General features: G+C 44.2%; 1 protein-coding gene across 1 annotated transcript in view; it reads right to left on the bottom strand.

Annotated features, from left to right (window-relative positions):
• Positions 1 to 2,031: 2,031 nt before the first annotated feature.
• CYYR1 (cysteine and tyrosine rich 1) overlaps positions 2,032 to 22,969 on the bottom strand; it is a 58,420-nt gene continuing 37,482 nt past the window's right edge. The window contains exons 3-4 of the mRNA XM_065654636.1: positions 7,407 to 7,564; positions 2,032 to 3,464 (exon numbers count right to left, since the gene is read on the bottom strand). Of these exons, the coding sequence (XP_065510708.1) occupies positions 3,331 to 3,464; positions 7,407 to 7,564 (292 nt within the window). The 3' untranslated portion in view covers positions 2,032 to 3,330. The remainder of the gene's footprint in view (positions 3,465 to 7,406; positions 7,565 to 22,969) is intronic.

The following is a 22,969-nucleotide window of genomic DNA, read 5'->3' as shown; positions in this document are numbered from 1 at the left end:
CATTTTCATATTTTTTCTCTTACTTTACAGAATGATGTAGGGCATGAGACCGAAATAAGTCAGTGTGACTAAGTAAAAACTCTTTGTACTAACCCACTCATCTGCAAGCTATTCATGGGAAACAGAATAAATGACTGTTGGCCAGCAGCATCTGCACTGCAGGAACTTTGAATATGGAGGTGTTGAACAAATTACATGTTTCCCCACAAAGAAAATAATAATTAAGGTATAACAACACTTAAACTTTTTCAACTAAATTCGACTAATAAAACCTTAGTACTAGCAAATGCTCCCATTTGTTTATGCAGCAACCTCTTTGTTCTATTCTTTTACTTCTATAGATCTTTCCGACTCTCTCCTCCTCTTTGGCTCTCTCAGTTTGCTCATTTATTTTCAATGCTATTATCACCTCTTTCTGAAAAGAGGCTACTCTCTACTAATTTTACCTGGTTTGCTGGAAGGGCCACACCTTCATGTTCTATGCCTTTTGCAAGGACAAGAGATGTGGTGTCCTTTGGGATGAAAATTACTGTCTGCTATGGCCCAATATACATGGATCTGCAGAACATTAATTAACATACCAAAATCAACATCCTCACCAGTGTTTTCATAGCAAACAAATAGCTTTCTCTCACTCTGAAATTCTCAATTGCTATTTCCACAATTTTCCCCTGGAATAAGCCACGTATACTTTGTAGGTACTTTGGTTGCTATGACCTTTATGCAATATCATCAGAGGCAACATGCAATCGCAAAGCTGAAATAGAGAAGATTCTGTGATCAAAGACTTTGGTTTTCCAGAAATGCCTTTTTACTTAAGAAATCTTCTTTATAACTTGTTCTGACAAATGTCACAGCTGGAGAAATTCTTCCTCTAAGGGAAGCTTTACGATCTATAGGATAGTTTTCTTTCTCTGTATTTTTCAGGAGGCTGGATTCATCAAAGACAAACTGCACTTTGATTTGTGTGTCTGCATGTTCAGCACAAAGAAATGAAATACAAGAATGGGAAAAATGACAATCCTCTTTATCTATAGGTAACTTTTTGGCACAGGAATATAATCCACTGTGATCAACTGAAAAGTGCTGAGGTACTAGCATAGAATGATGTGGAAGGAACAGGATTTCCCACAGAGCAAACTCTGCTTATTCTGGTTTTGTACTGGCCACCATGTTGGCAAGCACGTCAATACCCCAGCAGATGGTTTTGAGTAGGGACTGCCAAATCACTGCATGCAGAAGGACACCCTTTAGGGGAGGATTTCAGCTGAGGAACATCTCGCTCTTGAGAGGTCGTGGTACCAGCTGAAACATCACAGGGTATAGCCCAGAGCCAAAGTAATTGTAAAGATAACATGTTCAGGACAGAAACGAGAATACAACTTCTTCAGAGTAGACCTCATGGAACCAGCAGCAAGCAAAACCTGTGATGCAGCTCAGTTTTCCTCTGACTGGGTTACAAATGCCTGAGTAGAGCTAATGGGCCTGTGACTTGAGGCTCAGTTTGGCCAAGGGCCACCACACACATCTTCTGAACTTACAGTGGCAAGAACTGAGGCCATTTGCATGTTCAAGTGGGGTTTCAAGAGGATAAGCTTAATCAGCCTGGAAAGGACAAATACAATTACAAAATGTGAGCAAGAACAGTCAATGAGGCCTCCGAATAACTCGTGTGCTCAAAGTTGGAAGGTTGCTTGCATTCTTCCCTGAATCAGGACTGAATGCCAAAAAATAGCAGACTTTGGGAGTGTGGAGAGGTTGTCAGTTGACTTCATGGGGATGTGGCAGCACCTTTTGCTTTTTTATTCATTAATACACCGATAAACCTGAAAAGAAGATGAGGACTACACTGGAAAACATTTAAATGTGATCTGATCTCCGGGAATCAGCATTAACCTGCAGCTTCTCCCTCTGAAATGAACCTGATGCCAAGGCTGTCCTGTGCTGTATTTTTGTTACCTTCTGCCATTTTGGTGTAGCATTCTTAAACTGGCCAGCCACCCAATTCAAACTAAGGGCGTTCAGCACTTTTAAATCTCCAAAGAGAAATGCTGTCTTTGTGGTTTGCATATAAAACTGAGAAAAAGACTAGTCTCACCATTAAAGGATGATGCTGTAGGTCATGGGATACTCTATTCTGTAGTCAAACAGTGGCTGCTGAATTACAGTTAGCCTCATAAGTATCCAGAACATTTTAAATCATAAAGGTCTTTACTTCACAGAGTAGAGATTAAACAATTTTGAACACTACGCGTGACAAATGCAAAAAGTATTATTTGGTGACTTACAGTTTTAAAATTGCCAAAGACAAGATTCAAAAGCAATCTGATGTTCACAGTCTTTATGCTCATCTCTTTGGTTAGGCTGAATATCATTATTCCTGATAAAACAATAAGTTGCGTTTTGTTTGTTTGTTTGTTTAAATAGTCTTTACACAATCCAATTGAAGACAAATCTATGCTATTTTAATATTTGGTTTATATTTCTTCTCTCATTTGTGAGTTCTCCCAATTCAGTATTTTTTAAAAAATTCAAAATATCATTTGCTGATATAGAAGGCATTGTAGCATATTTCCAATGTACATAGTATTTAAGCCCAGGTAAATCAGCTATAAATTAGTGTATTTCACATATACAGATCCTCTTTATGTTTACATTTTAGGCCACAAACTAGTCTCAAATGGTTTAAAAGTAGGCACTTCAAACAACCTGCACTTTGCCAAATATAATATCCATCATTTTTTGGTTATTGAATAAATCTGACAGCACTTCTCTTTGTAATATGCTTGTCAGACCAATATGCACAGCTGATCGTCCGCTATTATCAGCCTGAAGTAGAAATTGAAAATAGCTTCAGTCTTCCTTGTTCCTCCTTCTTCCCCTCATTTCAAGGAAAGCTGTAACACATTCTTCAAGACAACAATTCGAGTTTTTCCCCAGAATAAGCCCCAGCAGCTGCTTCTTGTGCTTTCAAAACAGCTTCTCGAACCATCTGCACCACTCGCACGTTCTTACATGGGAAGACCCCCACTCCCAGGCGCTGTAACAGGCTGCAGCTGGAGCAAAGCGCCAACGCTAAGTGCTGCCCATCAGGTACTGAGTTACAGAACTGTTTCTTTGGTCACGCACTGTTTAATCCTGAAACGTGATGATCTGGAGCGGACAGGATTTTTCTTCATCCTGAGCCATGGCAACCTTCCCAGGTTATTTCAACACCTGGCCACATGTGTTGATGCAGACCCCTTCGTGTTTGTCCCTGAGCTGATAATATTTGTCCCAACAGTGCTGGCTGTTTCAACAAGCAGTTGATATCTGTGTGAAGCCATGTCATTATTTCCCTGAATATCCAGGGTATGGAGGGGGTGGGGGATACTGTATTGAAGTCTGTGGGGTTGGAGTATAAGGTGGAGGTAGGTCAGCTGGGTACTCCATTTCGTATTCGTAACTGTATGGTGGTGGAGCCACTGAAATGGGAGAAAAAGGAAGACAAAGTTAAAAATCTTTTTTTCAGATGCAGGGCCCAAAGTATTTGCTAGTTGACATTCAGACTTCCATACAGCAGATGTAAAGTCTCCTGGCAATGCGCTCGCTTTTTCTTCAGACTGTTATTATACAATCACTTTATGTCAATGCAAGTCCTTGCTTATTGCCCTTTCCTTCACTGTTTAGCCATGTGCCCACCGACATGTGCTGGGAGCCGTGTTTGAGTGGCCATATGGCATATGATACCAGGGTGATGTGGCAGAGCTAAACTTTTTCAGAGGAGGAAGGCTGGGTTTATATCAGATCCATTCCCTTCCACCTCCTTCAGCAGCAACACAGATTTATGTCGTCCAAAATGATGGGGTAGCCAGGGCTTTTCCTGATCTTCACAGACCTCTCAAACACCCTCTGCATCCCCAGGAGATGTGTGACATGCCACACCATGCCAAACACTGCAGCACCAGAGCCCCAAGGGCAAATACTGAACATCTTCCCAGGGTGTTCCCAGGGCACAGACTGAAGAGCAGAGTTTTTGCCTTCTTCACCCCCCTGGAGACATCTGAGGAGAGCCCAGTGTTTGTAAACTGGGTCAGGCCTTTAGGAAACAACAAAAATATGCACAAACATCTGAAAACATTTTCTCAGCTACTTCCACTAACCTTAGAGAAGAAGTGATCAAAAAGACAGCAAATGCTGCAGAATGATAGCATGGTAGGAACTGCAGGCTCCATATCAAGACCCCATTAGAGTAGTCTCTACAAATTTTAAGGTCCAGAGTCTGCTCATGTCTCTCTTCATGTCACCATGGATGCTTTCCTATGCCCCTCCTCCAGATGTCCCAAACAGACTGGCAGTGGAATTGAGAGGAAACAGAAACCTCAAATGCTTGTGATGGAGGTTGGGGAAGAGAATCTATATGGGAATATAGTGGAAGAATGGCGAGGAGGATCATTGTAAATAGGCTCAAGCGACTGCAGCTGGGGTGTCGAACAAGCACACACATCACACTAATTGTTTTACTGACCTTGTGTGCTTGACAAGTAGAACCTCTGTTTTAGGTAACATAGGCTTGTGAGAAACTCTAATGTCTGAGATTCCTGCTTTGTTGTGAGAAAGAGCGAAAGGCTGCGCCTGCTTGAAGCCTTGAAATACAGGCAAATGCAGCAGGCCCAGTGATCTTCTACCAGGGCTGAATTCTGCAGCGCCTGCATCTCCGCTTGTATCACCTCTGCCCAGGAGCTCAGGTGCTACTTCGGAAATCCCCCAGTAGAGTGGTAACTCAAATAAATTTGCTCTTTGCAAATGCCTTCGTGGACTCTGGCTCTTCTTGTGACATGCCTGCATTGGCTCACACAGAGTCAAATCCCAGTGTGCTGTGAAAAGCACTCCCTGCTCTCTGAAAACCCAGCTGCTGCTGTGGCTGAGGCCAAAGGAAGGGCAGCCCCGCACTCATGGTTCCTGTCCAAAACAGGTAATGGTGGGGGGATAGCTGGTCATAAACTCTGCAGCCAAAGCCAGGTCAGTCGTTACTCCACAAGTTGTTCATGACAGCGGAGAACACAGAAATAATTTCAGAACCTCCCCACCCTCCAGAAAACTGCTGCTGCTGGGAGGAAGAACGGCTCAAACTGATGTTTGCAGGAATGGGGAGCGTGCAGAGTGAAACTGCCTGGAGCTGGAGAGAGAGGGGTGAGTCATTGCAGGAGCAGACTTGGGGAGGAAGAGGCTACAGCCCCCGAGTCTTCATTTTGCTCTTGTTTTCACAGCCTGCAGTGACTATTAGATTCTGAAGTAGCTCTTCAGCAATTCACGGTTGAGAATACTGCAGTTTGCTTTCATTACTCATCTCTCTATGCAAAACAATGTTGCAATGATAAGGTTGATTATAGATGGTTTTAGTTTAACTGGAAAGTAAGAGCATGAGGGAGAAAACATACTCAGAGCAGTGAATGTGCTAAAGGAACAGATAATAAATATTGCACGGCTTGCCTATAAGCGTACATAATGCACCCATGGTTTGCTGCAGCCTTTTAAATAGGAAGGAATATAAAGCCAGGGAACCTCTAAGAGTAGGATGAAGGCACTTCATCCATGAACACCATCACCTTTTATTACAGTGAACTCTCAAGTTATCTGAAGGCAATTGTTCCTGTATTTGTAATTAACAGTGTCACTGAAGCAGAGACATAGCTGCATTGCATAAACACTGTTATGATGCTTCCAGGGTCAGCTTTGCTCTTCAAAAATGTGGTCACTTTCATGTGGCAAGGAGTCCAGACAAATCAGCCTTGCAGACCCCAGCTGGGTCTGTGCAGATCCACCTTTAGGGCTCCTGTACCCCAATCCTAGACTGGTGAGAGCTGACAAGATGATTGGTGGGCTACGAAGACGAGTAGGGGCCTAGAGCACCTTTCCTGTGAAGAGAGACTGAGAGAGCTGGGTCTGTTCAGCCTGGAGAAGAGAAGGCTGAGAGGGGATCTCATCAATGTTTATAAATATCTCAAGAGTGGATGTCAAGAGGACGGGACCAGACTCTTTTCAGTGGTGCCCAACAATAGGATGAGGGGCAACGGGCACAGACTGGAGCACAGGCGGTTCCATCTAAACATGAGGAGAAACTTCTTTACTTTGAGGGTGTCAGAGCAATGGAACAGGCTGCCCAGAGAGGCTGTGGAGTCTCCTTCTCTGGAGACATTCAAGACCCAGCTGGACATATTCCTGTGCGATCTGCTCTGGGTGAACCTGCTTTAGCAGGTGGGTTGGACTAGATGATCTCCAGAGGACCCTTCCAACTCCAACTATTCTGTGATTCTGTGACAAGTGTGGTACAGGGAGTGCATCTGCACAGAGCTAGCTCCGGTACAGACTGAGGTACCAGTTTCCACTCATGGTGGGCACATCTCCACTGCAGCAGATCCATCAGGGGTCCCTACTGTCTCCTGAGATGCCCCAGAGCCTGTGACAGTTTATGAGCTCAGCGCCAGATCTGACTTAGGCTCTGTGCCTCCCCTGCTGCTGCCCTGCACCTAAAAAACCATTACACCAAAACAATGTAAACCTCCAGAGAGGCCTGTATTGAGCAGGTCCAACACTAAGCCAGAGCTAACAAGCACTGCCAGATCTCAGCTAACTTTGACCTAAGCACAACAGGCATCTCTGCACCGTTCCTGTCAGTTCAGGCATGGTGCCAGGCAGATGCAGAGAGCTAGCTCGGGTCCAGTGGTGCGTGCCAGCCAGTGGTCCCTCCTGGGACACACAGCAGCAAACACACTGCAGAGATGCCTCTGTGCCTTTGTAGGAGTCATCCAGGATCTCGCAGCACCCAGCAGTGCCTGTGAGCTCCGGATGAGCACCAGTAAGCTTGGGCTGCATTAGACTCCACACGGCACTACTCGAAGCCTTTGCGCTACAATCCACAGACCTTATTGTCCAGGTTTTCCCCTTGATGTGGTATGCCAGGCCCCCATTGTATCGGACAACGAAAGGGAGCTGACTGCACACGAACGAGAGCAAATACAAGAACCAGAACACAAAAGAAGAACAACTGATCTGCTGCCAGACAGCCTCTGGCGCAGGGAGAAGGTCTGTCCTGCACAATGCAGCATTGCCCCGAGCGAGGTCTCAACGTGCTGCTGTGGGCACCACCAGCCGTACAGCTGTGTGTGTGTGGCACCCGGCCAGACCTCATTAGCCCACCAAGCAGCTGAATCAATTAGCCCAGGCAGACTGCTGCACTGACGAACGCTGCGCACGCTGAGCTGCCTTGCGCTTCTCAGCAGGGAGTCGTGCCGATCCTCCCTGGACTGAGAAGAGCTGCCTGCTCTATCCACATCCCCCATTCACTGTGGAGCCATCACAATCCAAAGATACACCCCTCCCATGAATGCAGGCACCCTTGCAGGGTTGTCATTTTGCTTCCTTACCTGGGTACGTGCTGATAGTGTTGATGTGTGTAGTTCGGATGACCCCTACTCGAGTCCCACGGTTGTTCTTCATGCACATGCAGATACAGATGGCAATCCCAGCAATCACTCCCATTATAAATACTATACCGAAAACAATTCCAGCTATTGCTGTGCCTCTGCGAGGGGAATGAAAACATGCAGTCAGTCTCAGCCAAATAATATTTACAAAACAAAATCCTTTTCTCAGGAGTGGCGCCCATTTAAGCAAAAAAGTGCATATTGATTACTGAAAATGCTGCAAATTTTGCTCCATCAGGGCATCTGAATAGAAGAAATGAAAGATCTCTGAGACCAAAATGAGAAACTCTTTCAAAGTTGCCTTTGCAATCGTGCCAGCTCACACTGCTGATTTGCCCTATGTTAAATCCTCCCATTCCAGGGCCTTCAGAATTTAACAACTTTTAAATATTACCAAGAATAATTTATTCTTTTTCCCCTCATCACACAAGATTTTTTTTCCCCCAAAGGCATTAGTATGACTTTCTTTTCAAAAGAAAGACTAAGTTATTCCCAGTAATATATTCCAGAAGCATCCTGAAGCGCCTGCATGCTGTGCTTTCACAGGAATGGTTTTGTCATTGTTTTATCTTAGGTCAAAAAGTCCTTCTGCTGTGCTTCTGAGCCCACAGATTAAGGAGAGCCTCCTCTTCTTGAGGATGAGCAGCAAGAAGCAAAGCAAATGCCCACTCTTTCACACATCTGCTGCTGCAGCCAGCATAAGTATTTGAGGCTTAAACGATTTCTTTTAAAACGGTCCAGAGGAAAGAATTTAGCTCAGCCCCTGAAGTAATGAATCAGACTTTTCCTGAAATCATATAGAGAAAGGAAAGGAAGCCTTATTGCCCTGACACACAGGAAAAAAACCTTACCAAGAGGCACTGAAGAGCTCCCAATAATATTGAGGGCAAAATCAGCCTTTTTGATGAACCCTAGTTCATTCAGGTTTGTTGTCAGGCATTGGCAGTGCAGCATATGTTATATGAAAGATGGTATTTATAGCCTGCGCTTTTACGAAAAAACCCCAGTGACTTGCCAGAAATATTCTTACTCTGTGTATCTCTTCATCTTCCAGCAAAAATTTCAAATAGCAACCTTGCTGGCAACTTTTTTACTGGACATTTTAATCAATCCAAACTGATAGTTTGTCAACAAGAATAAGCTTCACTAGGAATTATTGCAACACAGAAAATAAAACAGGCACTGCAATACTACAAAGACAAGTACGAAAAGGAGTCTAAAACATAGTTTGGCTTCCCCATACAGGTGTGGGAATAAGTAGGAGGCCTGGTTTTCAAAATGCTGGTAGCCTCCTGGCTTCCAAAGAGCCAGCAAGAGTCAGGAGGGACTCAATACTTGAAAAATCAGACCTTCTATTTAGGAAACTAAACATGAATTTAAGAGTTTGGTTTTAGACCCCAACTATTCAGCAACTTGGTCAAGATTTGCAGTACAATTACAGAATTATATAGCATAAGTAAACTGAGACAATTTGCTGTCTTACTAAAATACACTGCCAGGGAGCTAAATTGCTCTCTGCTGTTATGCAGCAATGAGTGAAGAGTGTGCAGGGAGAGTAAACCTGTTAACATCTTGCAAAATATATAAAGGCCTAATTTATGAAACCTTAACTCTTGGCAGCAAGCACCTGGCCATAAAGGCAGTAACTCAAAACACTGATGTGATCAAGTGCTTCAGTATTAACCACCATGAGTAACTGAGAAACAGCCTTCTCACCCTGCTGCGTTCCCAATAGTTTGGATCTAAAAAAAAAGATAGTCTGATGCTCTTGGAAGATGTGACCAAGAGATGTCCAGTTTTGCCATGCTGCTCTCTCTGGGAACATTATCACTAACTTGAGAGAAACTACCGTATGAGAAAACAGCTTGATTTAGCAGACATTTTACGACAATACTCTCTTCATTCCAGAAAGTTTCCTTATAATGCCACAATTGAAAAATCAGGCATAACGCACAGTACCCCAAATATAAAAAACAGTGAACTGCTACTGCTTTTGCTCCATCCATTTAGTGGATGAATCGCTGTGCCCTTCACTGCGAGCACTGCATCGCAGAGTCGCAGGGAACTCCGCTTCACTGAAATAATCCCCCTTCCAGTGGAAGAAGCAGAACCAGCCGCTGTTAAGCACTGGCCTCGGGTCCAGCATTGCATTTCTGCTTTGTACATGGCCCACTGCTGCCCAGCTCCTGCATCCTGGGTACGCTCTGCCTGGCTGATCAGCTCAAATCCCAGAAACCACAAGTTTCCTGTACTTCTAACCAGCTGCACCCTGAGGAACACCCCATCCTAGAGGCTGACAGAAGTGGGTAACACACTGCACACATTACTTTCCCAGTGCTAAATTACAAGTTCTGTATTAAAAACGGCCATTTTAAATACAGTTTAAATAGTGTTTGTCTCAGCTGTCTCCAAAGGCATTGGTTCCAGAAGTGGTCAGTCAGATGCCATTCAGTCATCTGCCCTGAGCGATGGGTTGCACCCTTCATGCACCAGTGCCTGCCGGACACCCCAACCTCACACCCAAACCCCACCCTCCCCTTCTGCATGAACAGGAACTGCTCCAAAGCAACACCCCTCCGCTAATTTAAGTGTTGATTCTGTGATATTTTGCCTAAGAAGGAAGACTGTTCACAAGGAAAAAAAGACGATAAAAGGTCCGATACCATCTTCAAGAGGACCTGCCAGCCTGCTTTGGGTGACAGAGCTGAGATCTGAGGACTTACTTGCAGTCCTATAGTTTTTCCTAGTGACTCTTTGGAGGTGTTGGCTGACTGGCACTGTCTTACCTCTGCAAAGAAACAGCATCAGGGCAAGACACAGCTGTAGAAAGCCCCTCTGCATCTGCTTGCATCTGAAATTCAAAAAGACCTGACATCCACTGGCAAAACTTCCAAATTGGAAAAGGCCTCTCAGTCTAAACACAACTATACTAGAAAGCAAAAACCACTTCAGCCAGGCTAGCAAACCTAGGTCAGCAAGCAAAATAACAAATATCCACTAAAGCACTCTTTTGCTGGTCCCCACCACAGCTCCTGCTGCTATAGCCATGAACCAGAAGCAAAAATGGTCACCAAAGGAAATATTCACTGGCTTTAGCTTTGCTGACAAAACCAGTAAGTGCAAGCAAGGACAAAAAGCAGTTTAAATAGCTAGACCCACCGCTGCTCATGGATTCAGGTTTTCACACTGCAGTGATAAATTTAGGCCACCTATGGATGGTTACGCAAAGAAAGCCTGAGATATAGAGCAAAAGATGTAGGTCACTCTTTAAATCCAGTTGCAGCCTGACCGAGTACCAGCAGAAAAGCGCTTGCTGGCCTCAGTGGGCTTCAGACCAGACCCAGTGATACGTATGTGAAACTGTTCCAGGAATCAAGTGTTTGAGTTGAAAAGGACCTCTTTGAGAGGACTTCAGGAGATGTATCTTGCCAAATATATATAATAGAACATATGTAACGTTATACCACTCTCTGATGGTGAGTTAAAGCTTAAACCCATCCAGTTCAGAGACCTGCAGCCCCTGCCACTCACAACAGCCCCCAGTAAAATGAGGAGCGCTCTGCCTCTGAACATCGGGCTGCACCTTCTCAGCACCAAATCCTGGCGGGACGACGGTCATGCAGTAGCTGTTCTGGGCACACAGCACAAAAATAAATTCTCGGTTTTTTTGTGGAAAGCTTGTGGTATGACTAGAACTTACAAAGAAAAACAAGCATGTACTTTTTTATAAAATATGGCAGAGTTTCTCTTTGTGCTATTATGGAATTTCTGAAAATAAATATTCTATAAGTAGATATCCCTTATTTTATATTAAAAAAATGCTTGCTTTCTCTCTCTCTCTCACTGATATTTTAGACTTCCGTATAGAGACACAGAGGGATAGAGCAATTTTTCATGCTATCGGCACTGTAGAGCTGCTCAAGGGAAAATACCTAAGAGAAAAAGGATACTGTAAAGCAAAAGAAGACCTAGAAACCACACAGCAGAGTCACATAGCAACTAGGAAGTCTGAAATAAAGGCAAAATTTTGAAATGGAACAGTTTGAAGGAAAACATGATTCAAAGTCCTTTACAGAAGCAAAGCCAATGAAGAGAAAAAGACTGCCACAGAAAAACATTGCACGGAAAAGTAAAGATGGAGAAAGGGAAAACTAATTTTAAAGCTGCGGAAATGTCAAGAGACATTGTCAGGGTAAAAATCAGATATTGGAAGAAGCAGCTTTCCACCTGCTTTTAGCAACATTCCCCTGGAAAGAATATAAATCCCATTCACAGCTTAACATTTCTGGCCCAGCAGCGGCCTGTGCAGGGGATCAGGTCCTTTGCTGGGTGGAACTGAGGCTTTGGTGACACCGGAGCCAGGCAGGGCTCTCATTGCTCTTTAAGCTGGCACAGCTGAGGTGCCCAGAGTCAGAGGAATTGTCCTTCTGGGGAACTGGTAACTTGGGTGTTTTGCGCAAGTGGTAGAGGAGTCATCAGTGGTTCCTCCGGCCTGTGATGGCTAGGGTTGAGATGACTGGAGAAAAGGAGAGAGACTGAAGAGCAGCCCTGCTTCTTTGGGTCTTAATGAGTGGGAATGGACTTCATTCAGAGCCTCTTCCCCTTCCAGAAGGTTACTAATTTGGCGTTTAGGCAAGTAAAGTGGATGTCAAATTTGCTCAAGACGTATATGGCCTCTGCAGTCATCTCCACTTCAGGGGCACTAGATCTCAGAGGCCTAAAAATCTTCTGGTTCAATAGGTCAGTGTTTCCTGGAGGAAGAATGACTATTGAATAGGCACCAATTTTTAAATGTATTGCCAAAATTTGGGAGCCAAGTATATATATGACCTTCATGGCTGTATGGCAGGGACTTTGTAGTCTGTTTTCCTTTGTTTTTCCTTCTTGGGTTCTGCCCTAACTTCACATGTGGTATGGTGAGGTGCATAAAACTTTGCCAGGGAGCCTGGTTTATTAGTACAAAACTGCAAAGAACATAAGAAAACCTTTCAGTCAGCTTTTCCAGAAAGCCTACAGACTGTAATGCAAACTGTTTTAATCCCACCACCACCAAGACAGTCCCTCCTGAGTCTGCCTCCTCTGCCCCTGCTTCCAACCCAGGGATCCCATCTCCAGTAAAGTGCATGTCCTAAAAACTCCCCGCACCACTGTGGTCAAAGGATGCTGTGCAGCATATCCCCCTGCCCTCCTCCTGCCTCTGAGGTGTTCTCAGCACAGGGACACACACGGGTCTGGCTCCAGGGAAGGGTCAGGGCAAATCAGGCGATGCAGAGGGGAAGAGACGCCCACCAGCCTGGCCTCGCTGCACCAGAGACCTCCAGCCACATCCTTGCATCCCAGTGCTGCTTCAGCCTCTCCCCAAAACTCTCCTGCTGAGATGTGGGTTGCCCTCCTCCCCTCACGTTTGTACTCGTGCCTCCACACCTGCACCTCCTCAGTGTGCTGGGACAGTCCCAGCTCCTGGTGGCATTCTCCTCCAAGGATGCCATGGGGACAGTTTCCATCTGCAAGTCCCCACCTGGCAGCACCCCTTGCCCCCTGGGTGCCTTGGAGGGAGTGGGTGCTGCCTGGCACTCTGCTGGCTCTCCCCGCACCCCCAACTCTTCAGCTTTGAGTCTTGTGAGCCTCACACTCCTGCCCATTTTGCATTTGTTGTCCTTTACAAGCAGATGGTTTCTCTTGATTCCCGTTTTCCTCCCTGGAACACCTTTAGAGGCTTTCTTTGACTGGAGAAGCTACTAGGGGCACGTAGCCAAAAAGATGCCTCCAGAAAAGCATAAGAGAGAAAACTTTCTCTCCTGACCTCCTTCAATGTTTCATAGCTCAGCAGCTTTGTGACCCAGAGAGGTTGGTTTGTTTCTTAACTGTATCACTCAGTAGACTTCTCCTCTGCAAATACGCTCAGCCTCCTCCTGAGCTCATGCAAATTTTAGTATTCACAGCCTCACGTGGCAAACAGCTCCCCAGCTTAATTACGTATCACAGAATCACAGAACATTAGGGACTGGAAGAGACCTTGAAAGATCATCTAGTCCAATCCTCCTGAAGCAGTGAATCTGAAGAACTGTCTCCTCTGGCAGGTAATGTCAGCTCAGAACCCATCAATCCATGTGGGAGTTTGGGTTGGTTTTCCCTGTACACATCACGTAGCGTTTATGTGTCCAGGATCTCTTGCCTGGACCCATGTTCTCCACTGAGGACAGAAGCTAAAGCTCTAGCACACCAGCCTGCAGCCATCAGTTTTTCCAAAACCCAGCTCACTCCAGAGCGCTGTATCAATTTAGAAACTATCATTGCAGAAGTCGCGGAGCTCCGCACCAGGGAGGCATTTATATGGGCATAAAGGTCTTTTCATCCTGTAATAGCTCACATTAGCAATTTTACAGAAATTTGACCGAGTATGGCAAGAAGTCATTAGAAGCATGCGAAGATCAGTATTCCCACTCTGCCTTCGCTATATTTCATTACCATATTAGTGCAAGAAAGACGTGCCGCTCTCAGTCTTCACTCTGCTCAGCTGATCTCTTCCACCTCATCATCTTTCCTAATTTCCAGTACTTTTTTAGTTCTCCAATTAATTTATTGCCAAGTGTCTGTATCTGTGATTTGCTGGCTCTGCATCTCTAGAATAATATTAATAATAAAGCATGCAATGCATTTTGGAATACTAGTCCTAATACTAATAAACACCCTTTAATTATTTCCCCTTTCAGGCATTAAAAAAGAAGCTGATAAGGGATTTTTTAAAACTCATTCTCTAAGAGAAAATAAAATTTTAAAAAAATCAATGATCTTTGATCTTCTGATCCAGCCACTGACATTTTGAAAAATGTACTCTTTGGACTCTTAATCAGACTTGATGTTACTTGGAGGGAGGGGGTGTTGGGCTATTTATTTAATTTGATTGGCAAACTCTGGGTTACTTGGACCATCAGCAGAAGTGCAGTGGGGTTGTGCCCCATTTTCTCCTGCCTCTGCCAAGGCAGGCAGACCCATTCTGGGGCGTTCACTAGTCTCTACAGTTGTCCTTTTATTTTCATAAGGACAAAAACACATAGTAAGTGATCCACTAAGAGACTGGTATTGCCATCCAGGACATTTTGGCTTGGCAGCTGGGGTACTCTGTGGCAAAAGCTGATGGAGGAGTGACTGAATTAGCTGGGGTACCCCATGGCTGAGCCAGCAGCCCTCTCAACACAGAGTTTTACAGTCCTGGAACGCAGACATCAGGGTAGTGTTAACTGAAAAGCCATCCAACTAGGGAATCAGTTAAACAGTCAGCTAGCTGCTGCCTCCCAGTTTAAATTAAATAATTAGTTTACATAGTAGCAACTCAAATGGACCAGGCTTGACTCTGAGGTTTTACTTTGCAAGTTGCACTTAGACAAAATTCCTACTAGTACTTCCTTTAAATAGATGATTTACCACAGGGAGGATGGAGATGATTGTCTGTTTCCGTAAACAAATCCTGCCTGCCTGTTAAAACTGGGTACCGGCTGTACTTAGACAATACTTCCCCTCTTTTGCTCCTACTTGGTTGTATTCAAGGTGAGCTGTTAATGTTTAATTCCTTCCAAATAGTTTCCTCTGTGTCATTCCCTCTCTACCTTGTTGTATTTGAAAGATTATTAACTCAAGCACCAAAATATCCTGAGTAGCAGATGTACAATGAAAAGGTAGTGAGTAATCACTACCTGAAGGAGGTTCCTGACCTCCTTCCTCCCAGCTCCTTGCCGACAGTTCATCACTTTGAGACTCCTCCATGTGGTTAAGATACATAATCTGCAAAGAGTTAAAGGATCATATGTTCTATCTTTTGGTACTGCCAGTGCCTGAGCAATAGAGTATCTTCTACAGCTTGTTCAAATGTTGCTGAGCCACTGAAGCATAACTGTGGCACACTTGCAAAACCAGAGAGAAAATCATATAAACTGCAAACCAAAAGGATATATAATTACAGCTTGTTCTGGTTTGGGCTATCATCAGACAGACTTTTTAGACAATTTGCCTTTTGAGAAATATGTAGACGTTTTATGCTTACTTCCTTTATGCCAAACCATATGCTTTTCTTCCCAGCACGCTGCTGGAAGTGCTGCTTGGCCAGCAGTGCTGCAAATTGTTTCAAATAAGCAATGCTGGGAAGGGCAGTGGAGCTGCTACAGTACAGAAAGTGGGCTCTTCCTCTAGCTAGATCCCAAACTGCTTCCCCTGCTTGTGTGCAACAGGCCTGAGATCCTCCTGTTGCCCCAGACAGAGGGGGTGGAGGGCGGGATGGCACAGCGTCCACCCTGTTTCAGACTCAGTGCAGGTCTGCCTCAGAAACTCAGTTTTATGAACAGAGAGAATGATGCATGATATATAGCCGGGAGGTGTGTGCTGCAGTATAGCGAGCACAATACTTAATACACAGTGGTGTTATTAACTGATCAGGGCTAAGCAGATACATTTTGATCAGTTCCGTCCTGTCCAGCATTTTCATCAGACTAATACGTGCCAATGCAGATGCTGATTTTGAAACACTAAGTCAGAAATACAGAACTAATTGGGGAGGAGGAAGTGGGTAAGTGGAAGCTTTTTTTTTGACCTTTTATGTGAAGGAATTCTGATTAAGATATTGCAAGGTTTCCAGTTACTGCTTTTCACCCTCGTGCTCTCCTGCTGCTTCTCTGTCCTTGTTTCACAGCATCTCCTCTCACCCCACCTTTCCCTCTCAGACATCCTGTCCTGTTCCCTGCAGCCATGACCTTCTCTCGCTCTGTAATGTGCTTCACATGCTTCCCTGGAAAGGAAACACAAGCCATAATGCAATCTCCACTTTCCAAAACATTCCTCATTGTGCTCTTGAATCCAAAGCCCAACGTGACATTGACTTAAACAGAAAATTATGGCACAATTGTACCTCATGTAGCCTTTGCTTTAATTCAGGGATTTTTAGTTTGCATTGCTGGATGAATCTGCAATTTAAAATGCTTTCTGAATCAACAGCAACAGGAGAGGCTGAAATTCCTGCCCAGCTTCCAGCCCTCTGAGCATCAAAGTGTGCGAGGTAAGGACGATGTGGCTGGCTTCCAAGAATACCACGAAATTAGTAACCCCCAGTAATAATTCACTTTTGGCAGTTGCATTACTGCATATAAACACTTGGGAGAATCCCAGAAATATTATTTTTTCTGGTAATTCTTAACATACTCTTCCTGATAGCGATTTTATTTATACCAACTTCTGCAAATGCTTAACTTTGCATGCTTCATGAGCTCAGTGCGGGAGAATCCCACAGTTTCCCTCCTGGGAAACTCTTGCTGTAGGAGCCTGACTTACTATTCTGACTTCTGGACATCTTGCCTGTCAGATCCTGAAATCTCTGAGCAGTAGACAGTCAAACCTGCCTAGTTTTACCCAGGCATCCATCTAGAGTGTATTTTCACCCAACCTGAAGCTAAGCCTGTAAAGTCATGGTTGCCATAAAGGTTGATAGTTCAGCACCTCTTTGCATGCCTGCTTTGCGCCTGTAATAAACCCCAAACCCAGCGATGTGTGATGTGATTTTGATGTACCAGGAAAGATCCTGCACAGGGCTAACTGTTTTTTGGTCAGTGAAACAAGGGAGCAGGCACTATGGGAAAGGGCCCAAAGACAGGGCTCTCTGAGGCAGAGGAGCACCAAGGCAGGATGGAGGAGATCCACAGATTAATTTTAAAAGAGAAATAATGGCAATGGCTGTAATTAAAAAGAGCAGTTCCTCCTGATTTCCAAGGCGATGTGCTAAACAGAGAAACAACCGCTACATATGGAAACCAAAGGAGAGCGCTGCCATGCTCCAGGATGCCTTCCATGTCCTCTCTTCATTTCTTTGCCCTGGCCTTGATGTCTGTCTTCATAGTTTCACACCACTCTGCCCATTCCGGTCAACTTCACTTGCAAAGCTGTGCACAGTGAAGGCTGGTCCTTACTGTATTTATTAATGATTTTCTCCACATAAGACTGTTGCCTTCTCAACGGCCTTGTGCGTGCCACCTAGCCGCTGCCCAGAGCGCCGCGGCACAAGCTGGAGGTGCTGGCTGAGCTAATTAATACCCATCGTCTTCTGCCACATCTCCTTTGGCTGGAACAAACACGCCAATGACAGAGAATGAACTGGTTGTTGGCACAAAACCAACTCCCTAACACAACGACCATACCTTTTCATCGAAGTTTCTGAAAACCAACAACAAAAACGATGACAAAAAGATAGCAGCAGCACTCTCCTCGCTGTGTTTCATTTGGGTGGCATCAGGGTGACCCTCCTCTGCTGTTAAGAGCTGGGACCTGATTCCTGGACAAGGCGTCCTCCAGCAGAGAGCAGGGCCGGGCGCCTCAGCAAGGCAGTGCTGGAAAAGTCTTCTCCTGCCTGTTCCCGCTGGCAGGGAACAAACTCATACCAGACTCAACTGACCGTGTATCTCTGGCTGAAATTCAGTGACTGAGCGAATAGAGGTAAAAACACGTTATTTCGCTGCCAGTTAAATCCCTTCCATGACAGGGTTGTCTTCGAGAAGCAAAATGCCACTTAACGTAACTCTAAGACAATGTTACTATTTGGTTTGCTAATGAGAAATCTGTTTGTATTATGTAAACGTGGCTCTTCAAGGCTGCAGCCCTGGACTTTATAGGTTCCCCTGAGGGGCTCCCAAAGAAGGCTGTGGTTCAAGCGCTCGGTCTCAAAATAAAATTGCATGTTGCTGACTGAAGATCTCCTTCCCAATTATGGAAAAGTTGAGGCCAACAGAAACATTTTTTTCCTTCTAGTGGTCAGCTCTGAAGATGAAAGTAACCTAGATGCCAATCTAGTAGCTCATGTAAATTGCCAAGACAGACATATTTTTGATATTGAAAGATTTCCTCCTAGATGCAATGTAGCCCCTAAATAAAGCAACATTTGAGCTTTCAGAGGAATGAAGACCACGTAGCAGAGAAGCCAACAAGCAAATGCCACAGACCAGATATTACAAAACCAATTGCAGCTCTTTCTTGTGCAAACTGAACTGGAAGAACATTATAGAGACCCTCATCCCTGACATGCTCCCTGCTCATTCAGCCCATTTTGCAGGAGTCCATCATTCTCCTTCAAGGGGGATGACAGATCTTCCTCTGACAGCCTAGGATATACCCTCACCACCTGTTTAAAAGTTGAATGGGAGCTCAGATCACCCATAGTAACTTCTTTTCATGAGCACACTGATTCTTCATCAATTGCTTCTCTCCGAAATAAGTACTCTCTCGGGAGAGATCAGCAGACACCTGAACGCAGCAATGCCAAGAGTGCAAACCATATTTATCCACAACACCACTGGAAAAGCATCTGAAGAAGCTTTGGCTCCCTGCTATACCTTCTGGAAAGCCCAGCAACGCTCCTGCTGCTTTTACTGGAATGTTGCGTGAACACCAGCACCATGAGGGAGGGAGCATTGGGACCCTCTTGCTGAAGCTGTGTCAGGGCTGGTGCCAGTTACCCAGCGACTACATCTGTGACTAGAAAACAGCTCTGATGGTGAAAAGCCAAACACTTTCCCGTTCCTGCAAAGCTCGATGCACGTGACAGCCAGTTCATGACCCTTTCCTAACTAACTGACATTAGTGAGATATAAATTACTGCCAGAGCAGAAGCTTATTAACTCTTTTTTTTTAAATTATTTTTTTTTCTCTTTTTGGAAATTGAGGGAGGAAGAAGGGAAAGAATTTTGCCTTTTTATACAACAAAGAAGAGGAAGATTGTAACCAAAAATCCTGTTTCACAACAACAACAATGAAGTGAAAATAACACAGAATATGACAAAGCAATAACATATCTGAAAATGAACAGATGCCTGCAAGCAACACTACTTTATGGATATGAAAAAAAGGTTTTTGACTTCTTCAGAACTCTGATTCTCAGAACAGAAACTGTGGCTCCAAAAAGCATTCATGATCCATTAAACTTCATCTCAAATCGGAAGATTTTACTGCTTTTAGAATTCTGTCTGTTAGACAGACAAATGAAAAATATGTAGGGTTTTTTTGGACATGGAATAATCTGATGTGGTTCCTGGAAGATCTGGAAGAAAATATCCAGATTAAAAGATTAAAACCCCAGCATCATAAATTATTTTATTCCATTTTGAAAATAAAATAATAAATTATGTGCATTGCCAGAGTAACAGTGCGATAGCTTTTAAAAAGGCAGTGCTAGCTAGTACTGTATATTTTGAGTCTCAGTAAATCTATCTGGGCTTTGAATTATCCAGCATAGGGATTTTTCCCTCATATTTTCCAATAAAAATAATAAGACACTTAGAGTTTAATTTTAGAAATTCTGGAGCAGAGTGAAAGAAAAAAAATGTTTTTCATCTTCTCTTTCCATCTTCTTTTTCTAATGTACTTTAATATTCAACTCTTATCCCTGTGAAAGCAATAAAACAGCCTCTTCTGCATTCTTTTCTTCTCAGATTTATAGCAGCAATTCCATCTTTCTTTCTCATTCTCTCTTCCCAGGTGCTGTGTCAGAGCTTATGATGACCATGAAGATCCACTGAGTCTAAGCCAGTGGACATTCTGGCTCTAAGTCACCATTTGCAAAAACCTACAATGAACTTGAAAGTATTTACGTAAGCCTTTGAGGGATTCAAACCTTATTATGTAGCATAAGCAAATTATGGTTTTAGTGGTTTGGAACACCCTCGTTAAGCATCCATGAATGCCATTTACAAATGTAAAAGGAGTTAAGTGCTTGGGTATATGAATCATTTTATGTTTCTGGAGAAAAGGACTATGAGTCAGAAAACTAAAAAACCCTGAAAATTAAACTGCAGTTACAAAACCATGCTGTGGCTCTCACAGGTTCCATAAAATGAGGCAAGTTGCTGTATCTGAAGGCAGCTGTGCTGAGGATGCAGAAGTCACTGCACGATAAAAACGTGTGCACACGCTACATTAAGTAACGTTGAGCTAGATTTGACCTCTTCCACCTCAGGAGCTGTTTGGGGGCTGGAAAAGAGCCAGTTACTGATGAATCAGCAATAACTTCCCTCGCCAACGCAGGAAATCCTGATCTGCCTGTGTGACCCAGACAAAGGACAGGACACCCCACCGAGCAGCAAGGGAGAGCAGACCCGGGACCCAGTCCCCTTCTCCCCTTTCCCAGGCAGCGGGGCATTGCTTATTCCTGTAGAGATGTGCAGAAGAGACACCCCTTTGCCCTGGTCCCTTGCTCACAGTTTTGGTGTCACTTTACCTTGCTTTTCATGCTAATGAGGTGTAGCAAATAAAGTGCTCTGATTTCTTTAGGCACAGAGCCCGGCGCCTTTTCCTCTCCCATGCAGGGAAGGTTAAGAACCGCTCTCCCCAAGGGCCTCGTTTGGAAACCCCAAGAAAGACCTTAAACATATGCTTAGGTTTAAATACCACACTCCCGATGAAGTCAACAGACTCCATGTGCTTTGCCAAATAAAAGCCTAAATCCACTGTCTCTCAGGCAATTAAAATGTTATCCTTCCATTTTAGTTTTGCCTAAGGTAACAGCTTTGACGCTCGCTCGACTATTTGAAAAGAAACGCTCTGCTCTCTCCCCTCGGAAACACGAGGAAGCCTGGCAGAAGGCTCTCCCATGCTGTGATTATCACACTAGACAGTGGTTAAACACAAGCGGGAACACCAAAGCGCAGCCAACCTTCAGGTGTCCTTTGCCATACTGCACACTCTGGTACAGTCCTGCTCTGTCACAGGGCTGAGCGTTCGTCACGGCTCCGTGGAACGGCGACAGCATCCGCACGACAGAAGGGCTCGTATCCATGCAAATATCTCCAGTAGCAAAAATAGAGACGTAGTGACGATCTGAGCGATTTTGACGGAACGGTCTGTAAAAACCGCATTTTGCAAAGTTTTCCTTGAGGCTTTAAGTACTGCTGTTATGTCATGACCTGTTACTAATCTAAACTTTACACCAGTTTGCAACAGTGTGAAGGAAGTGACTGAATGCCATTATACCACCTGCAAAATATTTAACATCAAAATTATCCACAGCCAGTAAACCACATATTAATACAGTTTTTCATGCTTGTGGGGTGAATTTTCTTCCCCAGTGTCACAGTCCATCACAGTCACTTCAGATGTATGTGCAACTGTTGGAAAGAGCAGACAGGTTGGTCAACAGCACAGTGAAGTATCACAGAAAAATGTTTCCCCAGGAAAACGAATAGAATTCTGTCCCTTGGCATAAGCAAACCATGCATCCCACTGATTAAACAAGAGTTACACTCTTGAATCAAGGAATGCACTTTAGCTTACACAGCTGGTAAGAACGCTGTCATATGTGCAAGGACATATACTCTGCCACACAGCATCTCCCCAAAACAACTCCAGTCTGGAAACATCATTACTTAAGACGGGATCAAAAAGCTATTTCACACTTTTATATCAAAATGGAATATGCAAGGTCAATTTAGAAACACACCACTAGATACACACTTGTAGAGGAAGCCTGCAAAAGAAAAGATTCTCAACAACTGGAGGAGTATGGCTCTGAACAGCTTTCCAGGAGATGCAGCAGGGGTTAGTTACTTGAGAGGTGTGAATATTGAGCTTGGCACGTTTATAAAAGCAATCACGTGATGGGTTGCCTGTGACAGCGCGAGCCTGGTCGCAGTGACCTGGGAGTGCAATGCAAGCAAAAGTTCTGAATTCAAAGCTAAGCTGCAGTAGGTTTAAAAAAGAAAAATATGCGAAGACATCAAAAGGACTCACATCTCTGAGTCAGTGCTAAGTCACCAAAGCTCTGGAAAAGCTCTGGGCTCCAAGATTGAGAGAAGCATCTAATTAGCAGCCTCCATTCCAAACTTTCAATGATCTTCTTTCTGAAGCAGCTGCATGCATCGACTATTTCCAAACAAAACACAGGAAAATTCTTGTATTAAGCAAACATTTAGTCCAGCAGAGACATTTTTATCCCATCGGAACAAACAGAGGTGAGATAACACCCTCAGACAGATCTTGTCATGGCATAGGAGTGGCATCCTTGGTCTCCTGCCAAAGGTATCAGAAGCATGTCATGGACTAGTCAATCTGAACTGCCAACTCAATTAAACTAATGATTGTACTGTACAACAAATTTTCTGAGGTACAAAGTAGAATTATGCTTCCCAGCTCAGGGGAAGACACATGGTAAACGAAAGAAGAACAGAGTGATATAAAGCAAAAAGGCGGATGGTACGATAAGGCAGAGAAAGTAAAAAATGGGAATCTAAGAGCAATTATATTGAAGAACCAAAGAGACTAACAAATGAAAGAATTAACTGGTCCTCTCCACATCACTGAGGATGTCTTTGTGCCTTTCAAATTTCAAAGGCTACTCACACTCGGAGCAAAGGTCCTGACTTAACAGAACACTTCATCACTTAGGGCTGAGCTACGTTTAAATGCTTTCTTGCACTGGGACACCAGTGCTTGAGGAGAACGGGAAAGCAGGAACAGAAAAATAAGTGGCAGTATGTTGG

Source organism: Caloenas nicobarica, chromosome 1, assembly GCF_036013445.1.
Source record: "Caloenas nicobarica isolate bCalNic1 chromosome 1, bCalNic1.hap1, whole genome shotgun sequence".
Lineage (NCBI taxonomy): Eukaryota > Metazoa > Chordata > Aves > Columbiformes > Columbidae > Caloenas > Caloenas nicobarica.
Note: the sequence above shows the minus strand (reverse complement) of the source record. Positions and strands in the feature narration are given on the sequence as shown.